The sequence below is a fragment of the Lepisosteus platostomus genome, chromosome 15 (genome assembly GCF_059453375.1).
Source record: "Lepisosteus platostomus isolate fLepPlt1 chromosome 15, fLepPlt1.hap1, whole genome shotgun sequence".
In the NCBI taxonomy this organism is placed as follows: Eukaryota; Metazoa; Chordata; class Actinopteri; order Semionotiformes; family Lepisosteidae; genus Lepisosteus; species Lepisosteus platostomus.
In genome coordinates this window covers 27,770,261-27,789,603 of record NC_142625.1, presented here as the reverse complement: position 1 = coordinate 27,789,603, position 19,343 = coordinate 27,770,261, and the positions used below count along the sequence as shown (strand labels likewise).

General features: G+C 36.4%; 1 protein-coding gene across 2 annotated transcripts in view; it reads right to left on the bottom strand.

Moving 5' to 3' along the window:
* Positions 1-654: 654 nt before the first annotated feature.
* Positions 655-19,343, bottom strand: part of mmp24 (matrix metallopeptidase 24) — a 33,311-nt gene continuing 14,622 nt past the window's right edge. For both annotated transcript variants that reach the window (XM_088608023.1, XM_088608024.1), the window contains exons 2-9: positions 17,146-17,294; positions 16,508-16,624; positions 15,063-15,367; positions 14,361-14,522; positions 13,143-13,360; positions 10,342-10,480; positions 7,957-8,223; positions 655-7,023 (exon numbers count right to left, since the gene is read on the bottom strand). In XM_088608023.1, coding sequence (XP_088464149.1) covers positions 6,686-7,023; positions 7,957-8,223; positions 10,342-10,480; positions 13,143-13,360; positions 14,361-14,522; positions 15,063-15,367; positions 16,508-16,624; positions 17,146-17,294 — 1,695 coding nt within the window. In that variant the 3' untranslated portion in view covers positions 655-6,685. The remainder of the gene's footprint in view (positions 7,024-7,956; positions 8,224-10,341; positions 10,481-13,142; positions 13,361-14,360; positions 14,523-15,062; positions 15,368-16,507; positions 16,625-17,145; positions 17,295-19,343) is intronic.

Here is a 19,343-nt window from a genome sequence, read left to right as displayed (position 1 = left end):
CGCCCCCTACTGGCCCTTCTAAGACCCCTTCAAGCTGCACCCTTAGTTTTACCCAGGAGGTTTCTCATCCAGCTACTGACCAGACTCGCACCTGCTTAGTTTCAGTGAGATATCAGTTGTAGGTTGCAGGATGACAAGGGGTGCTGGCAATTTCCAAAAATATTTTCAAAACGTTTCCTTCCATTATGAGCAGTGTATAAGCGTTTAGGTGTCAGCGACTAGGATTCCTGAAAGCAGCGATACACTGTTGACTAAGCACTGCTTAGGTTACGTGTGTTTCATTCAGTTAGAGTATCCATTACTGGCCATACAGCAGCAAACCAGGTGGCTTCCCAGGTGCCTGTGAGCTTCCTGTGTTGTTGGAGCGGCAGTCGTTTATTGCTAACTTTCCTGTGGGCACTGTCAGGCCTGGAGCTGGAGAAGGTTTTGAAGGTCATGGCAGTGGTGTAATTAAAACTAAAAATGGGGTGGATGAGCCAACTGGCATTCTCTCATTTGCAGTTCTTAATGATTTTGTAAGCCAACACCATTTTCAACAGATGTGTAGCAATAGAAAATGATGTTTTCATACTTATATATTTAAGACTGAATTGAAAAGGCAGTAATTGAATAGGACAGGAATATTGATACAGTATGTGCAAAAGCAAAAACAGATTGTCATGTTGGTTCCTTTTTTTATTGACAAATTTATCTGAAATACAACACGGTGAGCTGTCCTTTGATACACAGTGTGAAAGTATTAAAGAATAAAACAAAGTACCTTGCTCCAATCATTTATGATTAACATAAGAAAAATGTTTGCTTATAAAGCTTGTAACTCAACATAAAATGAGGTAAAACTTTTTTTTGTAGCAAAGGCAATAAGAGAAAAATGCAGTGTTAAATTAGAAATGTTTAAGCAACAGCAATAGAAAAAGTAGCTATTTTCCAGTGTGAGTAGATTTAATGAATTATTTACATTTTTTCACAGTTTTGTAATGGGGAACATCAGAGTTCTGCTTTGATGTGGGCTGGATTTGTTGAGGTTGTTAGCGTTTTGAAGTGGATTACCAGTGCCATACCTCATAATAAACATCAGCTCAGCACATGTATTGGCAGAACATAAACAGGGTTTTGGAAATTCTCAGCAACAGGCGCTTGCACCTTTATGACAATTTTCTTACAATGGTATTAATTATTTGATCCAAGGAGTGGTTGTGCTTAGGGCTTGACTACACAGAAAGGCAAGTGGGACAAGGAGTCAATGTCCAATGTTGGGCCATCATAATTGAAACATTTCGGAGTATATTAGTACTATTTTATTTTTATAAAGACATTTTCACAGACTTTATCAGAGTATTGTAACCTACTTTGGCTGTTTAAAATTACAGTTTTTGTTTTCTTTATCACTTACCCAGCAATTTAATACATTTGCAAGAATTAAGCTTGCCTAGCTCCTTTGAAATAAAATACACTTTTATTTTATATGGTACTATAGACTTCTTTAAAAGATGAAGAATTAAGTACAGTGTACCAATTTGTCAAATCTGATGACTTCTTAATTTCGCTGTATCTGTTTTTTTTATGGTGTATAAAATTGCATTTTTTTTAGTACTAGTTTTAACAATTTAAATGTTTTAATAAAACCTGTAATTTTGAATATGTAAATTTTGAATAAAATGATTTTTTTTCAAAGAACATGAAAATCTTAAAATACATTTTTCTATTTGTAAAATAAACAACATTACACCTGGTAACAAAGAACTTTCAAGTGAAATTTTGATTTGTTTTCTAAAGCAAAGTCTTTTTTTATGTTAAAATACCCTGACTTCTACTAAAAATTTCTACTAGAACAGGTTTCAGTTAAAAACATATATTTTTTTATATTAGCATCTAGTCATTTGGGCAGCTCAACCTATTATTATAGTTATTGTTTTGTGATATCGATGAAGAAGAAAATTAGACAATGAAGGCCCAAAGTTTTTTGGCTTTTGTTGGTTATTGTTGGTTACTGTAAAGTTCAAATGTCCTTGTAGCTCTAAGTAAAACATGCATATATACTGTAGGATTTTCTCTGGGATTTCTCTGTATTTGGGTATTAAAATCAGTTTTTTTATTCCTTTTGTTTTATTGTCAGTTAATCTGAGAATGAGAAGAAATGGGTACCATTCACTAAGTGTTTACCACATCCTTCTCAGAAAACTTTTTCTAGCCAAATGACAGTACTACTGCAATTACTTTCGAAGCTATTTGCCATGTTTATGATACTGTTGTTTTATCCATTATTTCAAAGGCAAGCTGAATTGTTTAACATGTCTCTAAATTGTCTTGATGTCTTGACATCACCCTGTCACACCCTGGTCCGACATCCAGGGTGTGACTCCAGACATACTACTTGTTGCCATGACCCGGAATAAGTAGCTTTCCGATAATAGGGATTTGAAACACAAAAAACATGATAAATTATTTTAAAAGATGTGTGTTTTACATATTTGTGAATGACACATTTATTTCAAACATGTTTAATCAGTTTCAAGCGCCTTTTTTTTACTCAATGTATGAATCCATATTTATTGCCCTTAATAAGTTTGGAGCTTCTTTTTATATTCTACAAGAACTACTTTTAATTATTTTCCCCTGAAGAAGACTAAAGATGATCACTTCAAAGTCATATTTTAAGAAATCCTGTTACAATTTGTTCTTATGTTTATCATGAACCCTGTTAAACTAGCTTTCTTCAAAGACTGCTCTTCATTGTCAATAAAAAGCATATCAGAAAAATATGAAAAGGGAAATTCATTCTGTCAAATGAAACAAAGGACTAACAGTGATGTATTGTACAATAACCTAGACAATTATACTATACTAGGCAGTGTATACTGGATAAATAGTATAAAGTACAATGTTTTGTCTGAGCTCACCAAAGAGTCATCTTTTCACCCCTACAGCATAGTTTGCTTATTCAGTAAGGTCACAAAACTTATCAATGCTTTACACCAAGGAGCAAAGAAAATAGATTAAATTTTCAAAATTCTAACTGGAATACCCCTAAGAAAGTTCAGATTCAATTCTTGGAACATGTTTGCTAACAAATGAAGGACTGACCCACGATATCTCTGTAGTATATACATATATATATACACCAGAGGTCAGCTTTATAGCAATCATATAAATTATCATTTCATTATTATAAGTGTATCATTATTATTTAATTAAATGTAATGTAATGTATTATCCTCATGAAGGCAACCAGTTGGATTTCATTTTCACAACAGCATTGACCCTGGGCATACTGCAAGACAAAATCTGCATTACTTGTAAGAGGAAGAACAACATATTTTAAAATTGATGTTGCCAGAAGCATAATGTTACTGAAAAACTGAAGAATGACCTTGACAAACATAGGAAAATAAAACTGTAACTCATAAACATATTCTGAGATAATTAGGACAGTAACAGGCCTCTTTGAACTACAGAATGTCTAGAGTTGTTGTTTATTGATTATAATGGAGAAGATTTGCATGTGAAATGCATTTAGCATTTCCCCTCTATGTCATTCTTACCAGAAGTACAGTATATATATACAACATTTCTTTTAAAAATGTGTGGATAATCCCACCTTATTTGTAAATTATAGATATAGAAAAAAATGCACCAGAATTGCAATCATTAGATGCTAACTATCTGCTGACAGTTTGGTTCTGGAGCTAAAATAAAAGATTGATTCATTCAGTTACACATACTGTATTAGAAATCCAATTCACACCATGTCTCAGAAATAAAATAGTGCAAAAATGTCAGCATCCACACAACTCTTTCCTTTGTTTTCTAAAAGTAGTCGGCCTAAGTGAGACTATAAAATGTCATGTACGAAACTACAATGTTCTATTAATATTGAGTCTATATGTAAACAACAGAAATTAAACTTTTTTCATTGATGACTATTAAGCTGTATCTAATAGTTTAACAGCCATAACAAAAACTTTGAGCAGTGGTCTTCTCAAAATTTAAGTTTGTTCAGAAAAGCATCACACAAGCATTACCTATATACTGTATGTTGTTTTCTTACACCTAGCTTCAAATTTGTAGCTCCAAGTCTAGGGAGGTATGTAAGCCTCTGTTCTCTAGACATATGATATATTTATGCAAGCCCACTTGGCAGGGCTGTACATGTGTTCTACAGTGTGCAAGGCACTGTCCAATTTCATGGATTATTTTCCACACAGCATCACTCATCAGTGATGAAAAGATCATTTATTATATCACTTTCTGGGGCTTATGCAATCCAGTGATCAACACCACAAGATGGACCACGTCTTCCCAGTTTATAAATTGGAATGTGATTGACAATATCTGAGAAAAAAAACTAGTTTACAGCTATTCACAATAATTCTAGCAATGTTCAAGTCTGTAATGTATATTTCAATAAGAACTACTGTATGTTAAGGGGCTGGAAACAGCTCAAGAGAACACCAGTGTACTACAAAATGTTTTTTGAGGTGCATTGAATGTTCCATTTACTTAAGGATAATTATGTTTTTAAGGTAGATGGAACTACAAAGCTAAAATATAATATTAATTCTAATATAGTTCTGTATTAATTTGCATAATGGTCAAACACCTTCAAAATGAGGTCAAATGTGACCCTTCCTTGCACACAAAACACATGCCATGGTCATGATCCAAACTGCATTTCTGACCTTAGGCCCTAGGCTTGGGGATTTTAAGAATACTTAAGAATCCCTCAAGTTTGACTCCTTCCTTAAAGTTCAGCCACAAAATCATGCAGCCTTCTTTCATAATTATTAGGTGTAACATTTGGAAACTAATAAGATTAATATAAACAGTATATTAAAATAAAAATTGTTAACATTATTGAAATGAACAGAAATTTCATTCACTTAAAATGAGACTTAAAAAGTATAGCAGTCTTGTGTTAGAACTGAAGGGATCAAAGTCGGGAGTTTAATACAGAATACATAATGCAAAGCTAAGTTCTAATCTTCAGTTCAGATCTTATTAAAGGTCAATAACATCTGAAATGTCTCCATGTTTCATGTACAGTACAGTATCACTGTCCATATGGTCTATATGATAATGTTATATCACAAGAAGGAGAAGTCGAGATTTTTATAAACACCATTTAGCATAACCCTTCTGGGGTCAAGATTAGATCCTTCCTTTGATAGTAATTATTTGACCTAGGGAAGTGCTGGAACAATTTTTGATACATCCCATATATAAGTAATAACAGGTAATGTAAAACATTCCTTAATGAAGTCAGTAGTATAATGGAATAACGTTTTTTTTTTTCAATATGAGACTATGTTAGTGGTATGAAACAAAGGGAATTCATCTAAAACTGTTGATTGAAAGTTCTTCCTATGGGGTGCTGTTGGTTTTCTTTTCCAAGGCTGTATTCAATTCCATCATGGTCTGCTAAGCCCCTATACTAGATCATTTTAGGAAACACTGAGTCTGCTCTATATAGACTGGAATCAGGTGTCTCCTGGATTTTAACAGCTGTTTAAATTTGTTTACTGGCACTTTACAGAAGAATATGGAATCAGGCTGACTCAGAAATATCTTCTTATAAATCACATCCTCAGTGGCAAACTCTAGCCCTACCACTCTTCTAGTGAAATTCTGAGAGCACTGTAGCTACATTTTCACCCACCTAAGCAGACTGTTAGATTTCTGCTGTAGAACAGACCTGTGATACAATGACAGTAATGAAAACACTTATAGACAACAGATATATAAAAAATAATTAAGGCTGCTTCATTATAGCAGTTCATTTGGCCCCCAGCCATTCCTGTTGACAACATGCCAGACAAGTATAAACTGTCACTGAGGATTATAGAGAACATTGCTGTGAGTTTCTCTATATTATGGAAATATGAAAAAATCATTTCCTCAGCAGCCATTAAACACTAGTGAGTGACTGTAATATTAACATCCATTTCACCTTTTTCCATACAAAAAGATTTTTTAACTTATTCAGTTCAATAACCAAATGTTATTTCATCAGGCTGCTACTGTAGGTCCAAGCAAAACCAGTCCAGTCAATCCAGTATGCTGTCTCCATCCAAGAGCCCCGTTAGTAAATGTGGAAAGTGCTGAGAGTTTGAGGCTACCTGGGAGTCACAGGAGTTCACCAGAGAACTGTTCGTTTTGATTCATGAGACATGAAGAATTTTTAAATGATAAACTTCAAATGATCTATGGAGCAATCCTTGGTTTCCTTTTCTGTGGCCTTTCTACCTTCATTGCTTTGTTTGCTTATCTCCATGTAAACGTTCATACTAAAGGAAGAGATGGCGGGTGCACAGGAGATTGCTGGTATCTGGCTATGGACACTTACACAGGGCTCCCTAGCCCTCCTGCGCGGAAGGTTGGATGGGAGTCTTGGGAACTGGATAACTAATAAAATGGCACACCCAGAAATAAAGGACACATAGCTCAAAAGGCAGGAGAGGAGGCAGGTCTGCTCTCTCTAAGTCAAGGGCCTCTCTGCTTTTGTGCATCTTCTCATGCTAAAACATTAATGTGGCCATTTGTTAATGATCTCTTGTTCTTGGAGGTTTAATTAAACCTAATACCCCCCACCCCCCATTCCCCATTTTGTGCAAGGCAGCCACTCATCAGATGGCGCTTCATTTTCTTGTAGCCCTCTTAACAATGTTTCTTAGTGGCTCCCAGCCTGTCATACCCACTCTTGAACCGGGCGTTTGTAATAGGTGACGTTCTGCTGCACACCTTTGTTCTTGAACTGGAAGATGGTGTAAACCAGCACCAGGATGCAGAAGGAGAGGATGCAGGGGATCACCACAGCAATGGCATTGACTGTGCTTGGCACATCATTGATGGTCACCATGATGTCTACATCATCATGAGGAAGATGCCTTTCTTTGCTTTTCTCCACATCTGACTGGTGGCATCCCATCCAGTCCTTTAGAATAGATTTGGGGTAGCCAGGTTCAACATTCAGCTTCTGGTTGTCAAATTTCCAGTATTCTTTGCCTTTGTAGAAATAGGTGTAGACTAGAAGGAAACAGGAGAAGAACAACAGTGAAACAGATAAATTAATATTCATTTCCGAGATCATGACAAGTGATCACTTTTTAAAATACCAGAGGACTGAAAGTCTTTCTTTTTAAGGAACAAGAAATATATGCTCCTGTTTCATTGGTCAGTGTCCCCTGGTGAAACTTAATGTGGACAAAAAAGCTATCTGTGGCAAATTTTATATGCACAATGTGGATTAGAAGTAGACGTATATTTAGACATTTTACTATATAGCATTATGAAAATGTAAGATCTAATTATGGATAAAGATGGATACGTCCACAAACAAAATATTTAAATTAAGTACACAGATAATAAGGGGGAATTTGTGAATAATGATTATCCTGTCAAGCATAATGGAACAAGTACAAGCAAGTATGCAGATTTCTAGGCACATACAGTACATCTGCCTGCTGAGGAACAGAGATTTTGATCTACATGGAGGTTAACTTCCTAACTCTTCTGTGGTATATAGAGCAGTAGGTTGTGACATTTGTGGCTAAAATGTTAATCGCTGTTTCATGCAGACTCCATTACCAGCAGAAAAAAGTCCAGAGCTGTGCTAGCGCAGTAACCCCAATGACCTCAGTTTCTTCTGATTCATTAAGTACATCACCATACACGGTGCTTGGAACATACTAGTTATATGTTTTTATAAAGGTCTGTGCCACACCTCCAGGGCACATGTTGCTGACCCTGAATGGACACCATTAAGGATGTGTAGTGGCTGTGACAGATTCATATATGCCATGATATACAGTTACCATAATATACACGTGGGCCAAAGCACTGTGGAATTGTAAAACAAGATTTTACTTTTTGTTTCAAAGAATAATGTCATGTGAAGAACTCTGCCCATAGAACTTAATATTGTGTCCTGTAAGTCCTGTGCCGTGACAGGATACTTACAGCCTTCCTTGCTGACAAATGCTCCTTGTGGGGACTCTGGGATACCCTTCCAGACAGTGATGGGTTTGGGGTACCCTGGATCAGCTGTCCTCTTTTCCTCATTGTACCTCCAATACTGGTCTCCTTTGAAGAAGTACGTCTTGCCCACAGGTTCCCAGCGCAGTGCGGTGTCAATGCCCTCACGAGGCAGACAGTTGCCCAGATCAACCAGGCTGTGTGGATAACCTGGCTCTGCTGTGACTTCCTTAAATACCCAATATTTGTCACCTGACAAGAGAAGACACTACACTTCTGTAGCAGAACAAAAGTGCATTTAAAACTGAGAACAAGGTGAGAACAGCAGCTCCCATGCTTACTCATTTGGTCGGCAATAATTTTCTACAAAGAAATACATAATCAGTTATCCATACCAGTCCAAATCAGAAAAAAATGAAAAATAAATAAAACTGGGAGCAGGAGGAACACTTCACATAATGTGTTGAGGCAGTCTGGAACTTGCTGTTTAGCCTTGTTCTCAAAGCTGATGCATTGTTGTCTTGAAGAAATGGCTAGATAGAGAAAGGGATTTTGTAATTGCATAAAGACATACAGTTGTGAAAAAGTTTGTGAACTCTTTGGCATTGTCTGTATTTCTACATTAATTGCTCCTGAAGTGTGATCAGATCTTCATATAAGTCATAAAAATAGATGAACACAATATGATTAAACACATAACACACAAACAATTGTACTTTTGTCTTATCTATTTTTAACACATTGTTTAAACATTTGCTGTCTCTGCTAGAAATCTCTAGGATAATTAAAGGGGGGTAATTGGAGTCAGGACTTCCAGCCAATGAGATGACATTCAGGTGTGAGTTTGAGGAGCTCTGTCCTATAAAAAACACCAAGGCTAGGTACCGGTAGAGCATGCTCTTCACAATATGTTTTTTAAGTGAAACATGCTCCAAACAGTCTGGTTTCAGCAGACCTCAGAAGAGTTGTTGATGCTTATTATGGTGGAAAGGGTTACAATGCATTTCTAAAGACTTTGGCCTCCATCAATCCACAGTCAGGCAGATAGGGTTCAAATAGAAGAAACACAGTACCATTGCTTAGGAGTGGTCATCCAACAAAAATCACTGCACGAGATAGCCATACAATGCTTAAGGAGGTGACAGAGAACCCTAGGGTGACAGGTAAGAGCTACAGAAAATTCCAAAATGTTCGCAAACTTTTTCTCACCTCTCTCTGTATAAGACAAAGAAATATGCAGAAGCAAGAAACCCAATTTTCCAGGAACTAGGACTAGCAGACGAGTTCTAGAGCACAAGTTTTTTTATGAAGGGAGGAATAATTCTGAGAAACCCCACAGCTTTGCTTGTAATGCATTTCTGTGTTCTGTGCTGAGGTTATTAATATCTCACCCAGACACTTGCTGACTCTTAGAGATGTCAAGAGTCAATCAAGTCAATAGCCAAATTAAGCAAGATGGGCAAAGGAACATTGCAAAAAGGAGAACTGGAGTTATGGAACTTGATTAAACAATGTTAATCAAATCTCTACAGTGATGCAGCACCTTAATCACAATGACATAACAATCAGCTGCTGTAGCAACAAGCTTTGAAAGCTTGAAAACCCTTTATAAAAAAAATGTAAAAAAATGTTAAATGCTTTACAGTTAACCCATTATATTTTAACATGAATATTAACATATTTTTACTCAAAATGTAAAAAAACCAACATGCAGTACAGGAAAAAAAATAATCCATCAATCTTCTAACCGACTCAGGATTACAGGGAAGCCAGAGCCTAGATCAAAAAGCAACAGACACAAGCCAGTGCACACCCTGGACAAGGTGCCAGTCTATCACAAAGCACACACAGACACACACTACAGCCAATTTTCCCAGAAGCCAATTTACCAGTATATTTTTGGGCAGTAAGAGGAAACCCCCACCAACACAGAAACGCCAAAGGTCCAGAATTGGACCCAGGTCCACAGCACTGCAAGGCAGCAATGATAACCTCTGCACCACCATGCCACCCTTCTTTTGAAACACTGTACTAAGCAAGGAGAATCCCACAGATTTAATTGTTAAAGATTAGTTATTTGAATTGCTTTTATTCTGCATTGATCTTTTAAGGCAGAATCATTTCTGTAAGGGATCGTCAAAAGCTGAATTGCACAGACTTCACTGAAAGCTCAGTTACTTGGAATCAGTTTGCTTGTTATTGTCACATCAGGTTTGTTCCATGGATTTATAGTCTCTTCCTAAATCAGAATGCATGTGAACAATGACTTCTCTGCCTGCATTACAACAATGCTTTTAATTGTCTCAAGCGCTCATCATTGTGAATTTTAGATACTTCAAAAGAAATAAAACATGAAGAATTAATACATACCTTTAAAAAAGACAAACTTCCCATCTGACCTCTCATACGCAGCATCAATCCTGGGAGGGAGGCCTTTCCAGAACTGATCAATCTGCATGGGATATCCTTCCTGTACTTTGTTGTTGCGCAGTCGCCAAAACCAGCGGTCCTAAAACAAATACCCACGACTCAATATCAAATGGCTCCAAAGCAACAAGGACGCCATGATGCAGTCCTGCATTTCTTACAGTAAGAAGACATTAACAGTTACAGCACCAGTAAAAAATACCTAGTTTCTTTAACAGATATGTCCACTCGCACTTTGAAATTCACTTAAAAGAATCAAACAGAAGTTTACTCAAGTGTTGAGCAACATGGTGCCCTTAGTATATCCTTAAAATATTCCTCACTTTGGAGAAAAATATTAATTACAAAATTCTTTGAAGTGACAACAGCAAAATATTTGTATTTACTTTGTGCAAACAAGTCAGATTTGTATTTTATTTCAAGTGCTATACAAAACATGAATGCAGGAACATTCCACAGCCTTAAGGCACCATAAAATGTAACAGAAGTGGAATCATTTATACTGTATTAACTAAATGTAAGGGAGTCCCAGAAATGTAGAACAGGAAAAAAATGACCTAAGTGAAATGCATCTGTAGAAGAACAGTCAGACACAGAAAGAATGGTTTAAAATGATGTTTAAAAGCTTTTTTACTTTTAATGCAATTGGTAAATAACACCCACATCTCTTTGAATACGTAAGTTCCTCTGAAACATGAAACCATAAAGCATTGTGACATTCGTAATATGCCTTACTTAGCCTGATGAATGTTCTCTTTATTGACCTGAAGTGCTATCCAACTTGTTAGCATGTTGTAAGCTCTGTCCTGTATATACTATTTTGAGTTAAGCCAAAGCAAGATTTCAAGATAACAATTCCAGTAAATAACACTAATTAATTAAATCCACTGCTGCACAGAAGCAGAAAAACATTTTTTAAATATATGGCAAGTGTGCTGTAGAAAAACAATAACATTTTACACAATTCTAAATACATAGTGCCAATGAAAGATCCCTAGCACTTGGAATACTTTATACATACCCAACATTTAATTACATTAAATTTAGAAATGCAAATTTGAGAAATGACTACATACCTGACTGCAGACAAAGGTTTTAAGGAATAATTCCAGTACAAATGGGAGTGTGAAAAAGACAGATTATAGCAGACTCCCATTTGTTTTAATGCAGGTCTCATTAGGTGAGTCAGAAATCAATATGAAATGTGGACATACAGAGAGATGGTCTATGAGCCAGTTAGAGCTATGGAAATCAACATAACTCAATTGAATCATGGCACTACAAAAACTTATATGCATTTTTCTTTTTCATAAGGAGCATACCCTTATGGGGATTGAGAAATCCTTGCTGTGAATAAGATTAAATTAAATATAATAAAATGATCAGAAATAAAATTAAATATTATTTAATATTAACAGAATAGAACTAGCAAGTATATTCTTTCTATTATTGTGTTCTGTTTTGGAATATGCTGTAAATACACAAGCTAACAGCTGTTAAATCTGTTTTATTCAATTGTTCATTTGTTTGTTTCCATTAATTCAATGCACAAAATAAAGCCTCAGAAAAAGATACTAATGCAGTACATAAAACATTAAATTTATCTTACCTTATTGTAAAAAACACTCACAAGAAAAATGATAACTTTACAGTACCTGTATTCTAACCTACACATTCCACTCTAACAGCTGTAAAACCAAAAGGTTTTTCTCTAACTAGAAAACCAAAAGGTTAATTTCATTTCTATTCTTTATTAATTGATTTTGGTCTGTGAAATCCACACAGAAAGATAGGGTTCATCTGATCACTTTGGGATCACTTTGGGCATACGATTATATGCTACATTGCAATAAAGGTTTTTCCATAATATACAGTCAAACATTTAAACTTTTCACAGTTATATTTTTCATATTTATCTTTAATTTTAATTGAAGATGGTGTAGTGGTTATTGCAGCTGGAGCATAGCTCTTGTGTCATTGTGCATGAATGTGCCAGGCATTCGGGAAGGGGCAGCACTAGTGCTTGTGTTGAGAATTGGTTATGCTTACTGCTATCCACCAATATTGCTGAAATATCTGGGGTCTTTCAAGAGACTGCTCAAGGTGATCCCTGGATCAATTAACTACCACATGGGCTAGATGGGTCCAAAGGGTTCAGTTTTGAGTTGGGCAGTTCCTGTATGGGTTTTGCACATTTTCCATGTGTTCGCATAGGATCTATCTGGGTGCCCCGGTTTCCTCACACTTCCAAAAGACTGAATTGGCCCTTTGCCATGGGATAAGTCTGTCCCTTATCCAGCACAAGAGCTGTCTTGTGCTCTCAGTCCCATGCCACCTGTCAGACTCTAATCCCATCCCGATTTTAAGATCCACCTTTTCATCCACCTGCACTCAGACATAGTCTTAGCTTCTACGTTGCTTCTGCATTTCCCTACAATACTTCACTCCTAGGCTACCTGGAATATGAGCTCCACATTTTACAGACTAGGATTTGGATTACGTTTTGCACGTTTGCTTGTTTTCTGAACCTGCATATGAATCCAGTCTCCTGCCTCAGACCACTGCACCATTGTGAGTACAGCAGCATTACACTGCGCTGCTAGGACAAACTGATTTGCCACACACATCACCGGGAGAAATGGGTTCTGATAATGACTAGACAAGATGTTTAATTAAACAGCATTTACACAGATAGTCAGCATCCCTTGATTAAACACATTTTTGCCACTTCAGGAACTTCCCACCTTGAACACAAACATCTCTCTCCTGAAGAAGGCCACAGTGTTGAAGTTGCCATCACAGATGTTGGGCTTTGCAGTTCCAGGGGAGGCTGGCTTGTCTCCAGAGGGGGGTCGAGGTGGCCGTGACTGTCGGTCGTGCTTCCTTTCAGAGGTGGAGTGGGTCCGGCGAGCTGGCAGAGTGGGCAAGGGCCTGGTGGGCTCAAGCATCGCTGTTGGTATGCCTGCAACCCAAGCACACAGAACTTCACAGACTGCAAATGGACTGCATCCACATGGCAATTTAAAATAAAATATTTCAATATTCAATATTTCAAAATATTCAAATAAAAATTTGAAACAATACATTTTAATTCACTAGTCATGCACACCATAATTTATGTATAGTTATGTCTAATTATTTGAATAATTATTTTACATGACTTTTTACAATGGCTTCTTTTGCTTTATGCTTTTAAAGCAAAAGGAATTAGTGAATATTTGTTCATAATACCTCCTGTCAAAAGTGAATTTGGTTTATTTTCTGCTGACATGAATAAAGTCTGTATTTATATATTTGTATGCACATAAATCAAGTAGGTTGAAAGATATCACTATGCCTTTGCTATAAATCAATGAACAGCTTTTAGTTTTTTTAAAATATCAAACTGGTAACAAACTTATCTTTATAGATACCATTAACAGGTATTCATGGTTTCAAAGCCATCGATGTAGAATGACCTCCCAATCTGCCCAATGTTATAACAGAGTCAATATTGCATTTGCCTAAATCTTTAATATCTTGCTGCTTTAATGAAGGAGGCATGTGGATCTAGGTTTAGAGTGAGCATGTGAGTTTAGGATGTCTGTGGATTTTATAACCTTCCCTTTCCAGACTAATGAGGTCTGTAAAAATTTGTTTAATCACAATAATAAAGATAAGAGGCATTGTACATAGCTTAATAACAATTTAGTAAAGACATATAACAGGAAGAGTTCAGTATGTTCTATGCATATAGGGAGCAAAACAAATACTCTGAGATGGTCCCACTGAATGTTAGTGTTTTTTTTGTATGAGTGAGATGCAATTGAACCTGAAACATTCATACACCTTTAATGTTCCACAGAATATTTGTTTTAAACATTGGACACAGCATGTTCAGCATATATTACTTCTCAAAACTTTTCATTTCAGTACAGACTAAAGTTTGGAATATCATTGCTTACAGTACAGATGACACATACCATAGATTTTCTGAATGCCCTGAAGGTCATCCAAAGGTAATTTGAAGTTGTGTGTTTCCATGTACTGGTAGAAGGGGGCCATTATAGCGCTGGGATCATTGGAGTGCTCCAGACCTAGGGCATGGCCTAGTTCATGGACTGCCACTAGGAACAGATCATTCCCTGAGACACAATGCAGGGAGACAGTTACAGCACAGAGGTGCACAGCTACAGGACAAGGCTATACCTCAGAGGATTTTATTATTTTGTCAGGAGTTGCTATATACTTCAACACAGCTTTTTCAGCCAATTGTGAAATGTAACATGGTTTTATTGAAAGGAGATGAAAACTGTAGTTAGAATCAATGTCAAAGGAAGGCTTTCTCAACTTTCTCCCACCTCCAAAACACATACATGTTACTTTTGCTAAATTGTCCTCTTCCATAAAGAATATGGCTAGGCTCCACCTTGCATTTTTTGCCCATTAAAAAGTTGCTCTGGTGCCTCTCTCCCCTAAAACTAGTAATTACAGTATAATGTGTCTTACCACATAGTGGATTAAGCCTCAGATTTAGACTGTCCAAATTTAATTTACTTATTTTTTACAACCTGCAGTTTTATTAGTGAACAACACTAATAGGTCAACTGTGATACAGAGGTTGTGGCTAAATTGTCTGCTAAACTGCAAGATGTGACCATATCTTAATTCATCACCTTTCTTACCATCATGATTGGCATTGCCCAGAGTCCAGGGTTCGTCAGAGTCGAAGTGGGTGTCCCCCCCAATGCCAGGGCCAGGGAAATACGCATGAGCCAGGAAACCCCCCTCACCATCAAATGGGGAGCTATCTCCATGGAAACCAGAGGCAAAGAAAATCATGATGTCAGCTTCTTTCCTCTCATTCTTGATCTCAGAGTAAGGGATTTCCTCAAATGTCAGTGGCGTCACTGTCTCCCACACGTCAAAGGCCTGTCGGATAGCCTTTTGCGTGTCTTTTTCCCCCACTTTTGGTGTAAAGTTGTGTATGCTGAAAAAAAGATACAAAACAACTGGTCACAGGTGTTGTCAATATCACTACCCTGTCAGAAGACGACAAGCATATTAAATGTACAGCAAAAACTATTGTCTATGGAATGATAAACTCACTCCTCCAGATAATATAGCTTCATTAGAATAGGCACCCATCTGACATTTTTATTAATTTCCATGTTTTTTTTTCATTTTTACTTATTGTATGTAAGGAAGTATACACTATGTTGAAAACACTAAACAGCAATCCCTCACACCGTAATTATAAACAGCAAACTGTTTAAAGGAATCCACAAAATTAAAAGGGCTCTGAAAACTGCAAATTTTACAAATGTATTTCTCCCCAGAAACAAGCACTGCTGTAAGGACACCTAAAACATTCTGGCTTGGCTTCTTTGTAGTTCTGACAATTATGCATTTTGACAGCACTTAAAGAGAAGGCAATGCTCATTCTTTAAGACTGTTCTAAATATAGTGCAATTCTAAGTGATTTTATCTTAGGAAAACAATTTTTGTTTTCTCCTCATTGTCAAAACTGTACAATATGTGTCTGCGCACTACTGAAACTGTGATAGCTGAATGATCAAACTAAGGCAGAAAAAAAATCTATACTGTGTAAAAATTCACACACTTGTATGTGAAAAAACATCAAAACAAAATCCTGGAAATGAGCCAAACAGAAAGTAGATGGAGAGCTCTGGAGAATCAATACCAGCTGTAATGTGATGGAGCTAAGAGCTCTATTGCGGGAATTCTAGCTCTGGGCCACTGACCCTAGGATCAGCTTGCAATGGCATCCCATGATAAAAAGAGTGATGCAAAGCATTAATAATTGAGACCATTGAAAATACCACAATTGTGCTAAAGGAAGGCAAAAAGGGGAAAAATGTGTTCTAGGAAAGCAAGTAATTTACAGAAGGAGTTCACAGGGCTGTTTAAATTCCTCATCTTCTTACATTCTGAAGTGGGTACAGCATGAAAGTTCCTAAAACTAACTTCAGCTTTGATAAGTTCTACACCAATCAGATGCATGGACAAATTACGAAAACATGAAGGAATCAACTTTATGTCCATTAAGATTTTGATATTTTTATACCTAAGGCTTTATGGTTCTTTCAGAAAGAAGGAGCTGTCCTACCTATAGGTGATGTGTTTCTGCCTCCACTTCTGGCCTGTCAGCGCGTAGCGTTTATTTCGCCTCCTGCGGCTGATCCGTGGGTGATCAGGGACCCCACAACGAGGCTTCCTCATCCACCTGCACACAACAACAGAGGTCTGAGCTGAGACAGGACTGAAGATGCTCTTCTAGGGATCTGAAGTCCCCTGAACAGGGGAACTGCTGAGAATTAAAAAATACTCAGATGTTCAACACCATTCATTATCCTAGTTGTTTATCATATTTTGTCAGAGAAAAATATGAAATATGAAGAAAAAAAGGAACTTATGAGGTTTAATTTTAGAACTCAGAATAAGGATACCAGGATGGAGGTGTGATTTCCTCATGGCATAAAGTGGGAAAAAATACACAATGGAAAAAAAAAACTCATTAATAGCCAGGCATTTTCTTACCTGAGCGTGTGTACAAATATGTGACTTAAAACTTTGTTATTCTTCACAGTACTGCATTTGTTATTACAGCATGCTATAGTTTTCTTTTGGCTACAGTCTTCACTTATTTAAGCTAATTTAAAACTTTGTTCCTTAGCAATGATTGAAAATCAGTTGATAAGCCTGTCCCCTCTAGTGAAAGGCTTAGAAAAGCTTGTCATCACTCACTCTATTGTGGTCTGGTCCAGCACTCCTGTCACAGGTATGCCATAAAACCGCTGCATGGCAGCGACAGCCGACTGCATGGCTTTCTCCGACCTGAGGTCTGATGTCCGAATGTCATGGGGCAGAAGATAACCATAGTTTTTCAGCCATGTCTGAAAATCAAAGCAGCAGAGTGAAGATGCTGGTATTCATACATGGCATTTCAGAAGTGTCAAATAAATACATTACTTTTAGAGAACACTTATGAGAAGAATTCATAAAAAAGCATAAAAAGCAAAACTGCTGACAAATAGATCATTTCATTTGTGAGATGCACCATAATGTGATCATGTCTGAGCCTGAGGCAAAGAGGACAGAAGAAAATGTGCATGGTGATATCCTGTATTTCAGCACATTATTGAGTTTAAAACATGCATGTTAAGCACATGCATGTCATTTCAAATAGTGCAGCTTAAAAGGAGTGTTTCTGCTTTCCTTTGTTTGTAAATAAAGGATACATAATACTCCCAATACTCCAAAAGATTAAAGTAAAATGGACTTACTGATACACTATATATGCAATTCTTCAAAAGAGGTTGTTCTGTAAAACACATCAAGGGTCTAATTGCTATCAGTCTTTTCACTCCAAAGATATACCCCACCTTGGTATACAGTACATGCTTACACCTTGGTTTCCAAGGTTTTATATATTCATAACAGAGAGCCATGATTATTACAGAAAATAGTAAAAATACAAAAAAAGTATAATCCTAGTATCTCATTTGTAAAGTTGTGTATTACCAATTTTAATCACAGCCCTTTGGTTATTTACTGTTACACTATCACAAGAAATATGGACGTACATCCAGAAGACTGTGTGAACACATTCTAGATTCAATACTTCTGTTGTAATCTCAAGCAAGAATGCTAATGATTCAGTAAAACGTTCTACTGTATTATTACAACTGAAATTTGGTCATTTGCTTTAGATAAGTGAAGGATTAATAAACAGATGATAAGAAATAGCTATGATGAAGGCAAACCTTACAGTATTCCTGAAACAAGACCTCTAAATGATCTAATTGACCATATAAAGAAAATGAGGAAAACATTTAAAAAAACAAATCAACCAAATATTTTTGTTTTATACAACATTCCGCTATGTTAAATAATCCATGAGCTTTTTTTCATTTTAGCATTTTAGCAGTTAAATATCCCAGAACTGGAGAGAGAAAATACACTCTGACTCCGAATACAAGTCACCAAATTTAGAAAAATACTTTGTTCCTACTTTTTAACACTATTGAGTCTCTCTATTATGCTATTTGGAATGTCAGCCCACCATACTGTAACATTTCAGATAGATAAGACTTTGCTGAGCATGCTGACATCATCTAGGAAAAGAAGTTATGAAAACCCTGACAGGCAGGAAATACTTAAAAGCTTTTTGTCCACATGTTTGAAAGTTTAAATAGCACTGCAGAAAGCCCTTGGTGCCTCAAAACCAATTATGACATGTAGCTATTTTTTTAAAAATGTGGTTTTTAAAAATTTTAAATTCAGATTTTAACATTAGATACAATTGTGAACATTTTCAGTTGCTTCAGTGCATGCATGTACCTGATAACTGCTGCTAACTGCTCATTGATCTACTCTATGTTTTCATGTGTCTCAAAATATCACAGTGAGCATATCAGCACTTTATTTATTAGTATTTGTTGACTCAAAGAGTCATGTTAAAATGTTAGCCTTTGTTACATATGTAAGTACAATTCATTTAATTCTGACTGGTCTGTATGATACAGTGTTCATGGTATATTGTTTGATAAAGTATTTATAGTACAGTGTTCATGAATCAATTTATAAATTAGTCCTAGGACATTTGTGGTGTGGTTGTGCCTGTGAATGTAGTACTGACTTTGCAATTTGTGTTTGCAAAACTGAAATAGTTCATCACAATCAGCAGACACTAGTAGCTATTAGAATGTCTGAAAATTGCACATTGAATTATTAATGGGATCAAAATAAATGTATTGAACTAAAAGCCTGTTATATGGAATTGTCAACAATAACAACACAGATGATTGTAGAAATCATCACTGCTGTTGTGTCTAGGTGTGTCTGCATGAAGCGGATGATAATTATAATGAAGTGTGCCATCTTACAACAGATTAAATTACCACATTTCTTCTTGTGGGTATAAACACTGGATGCCCGAGATG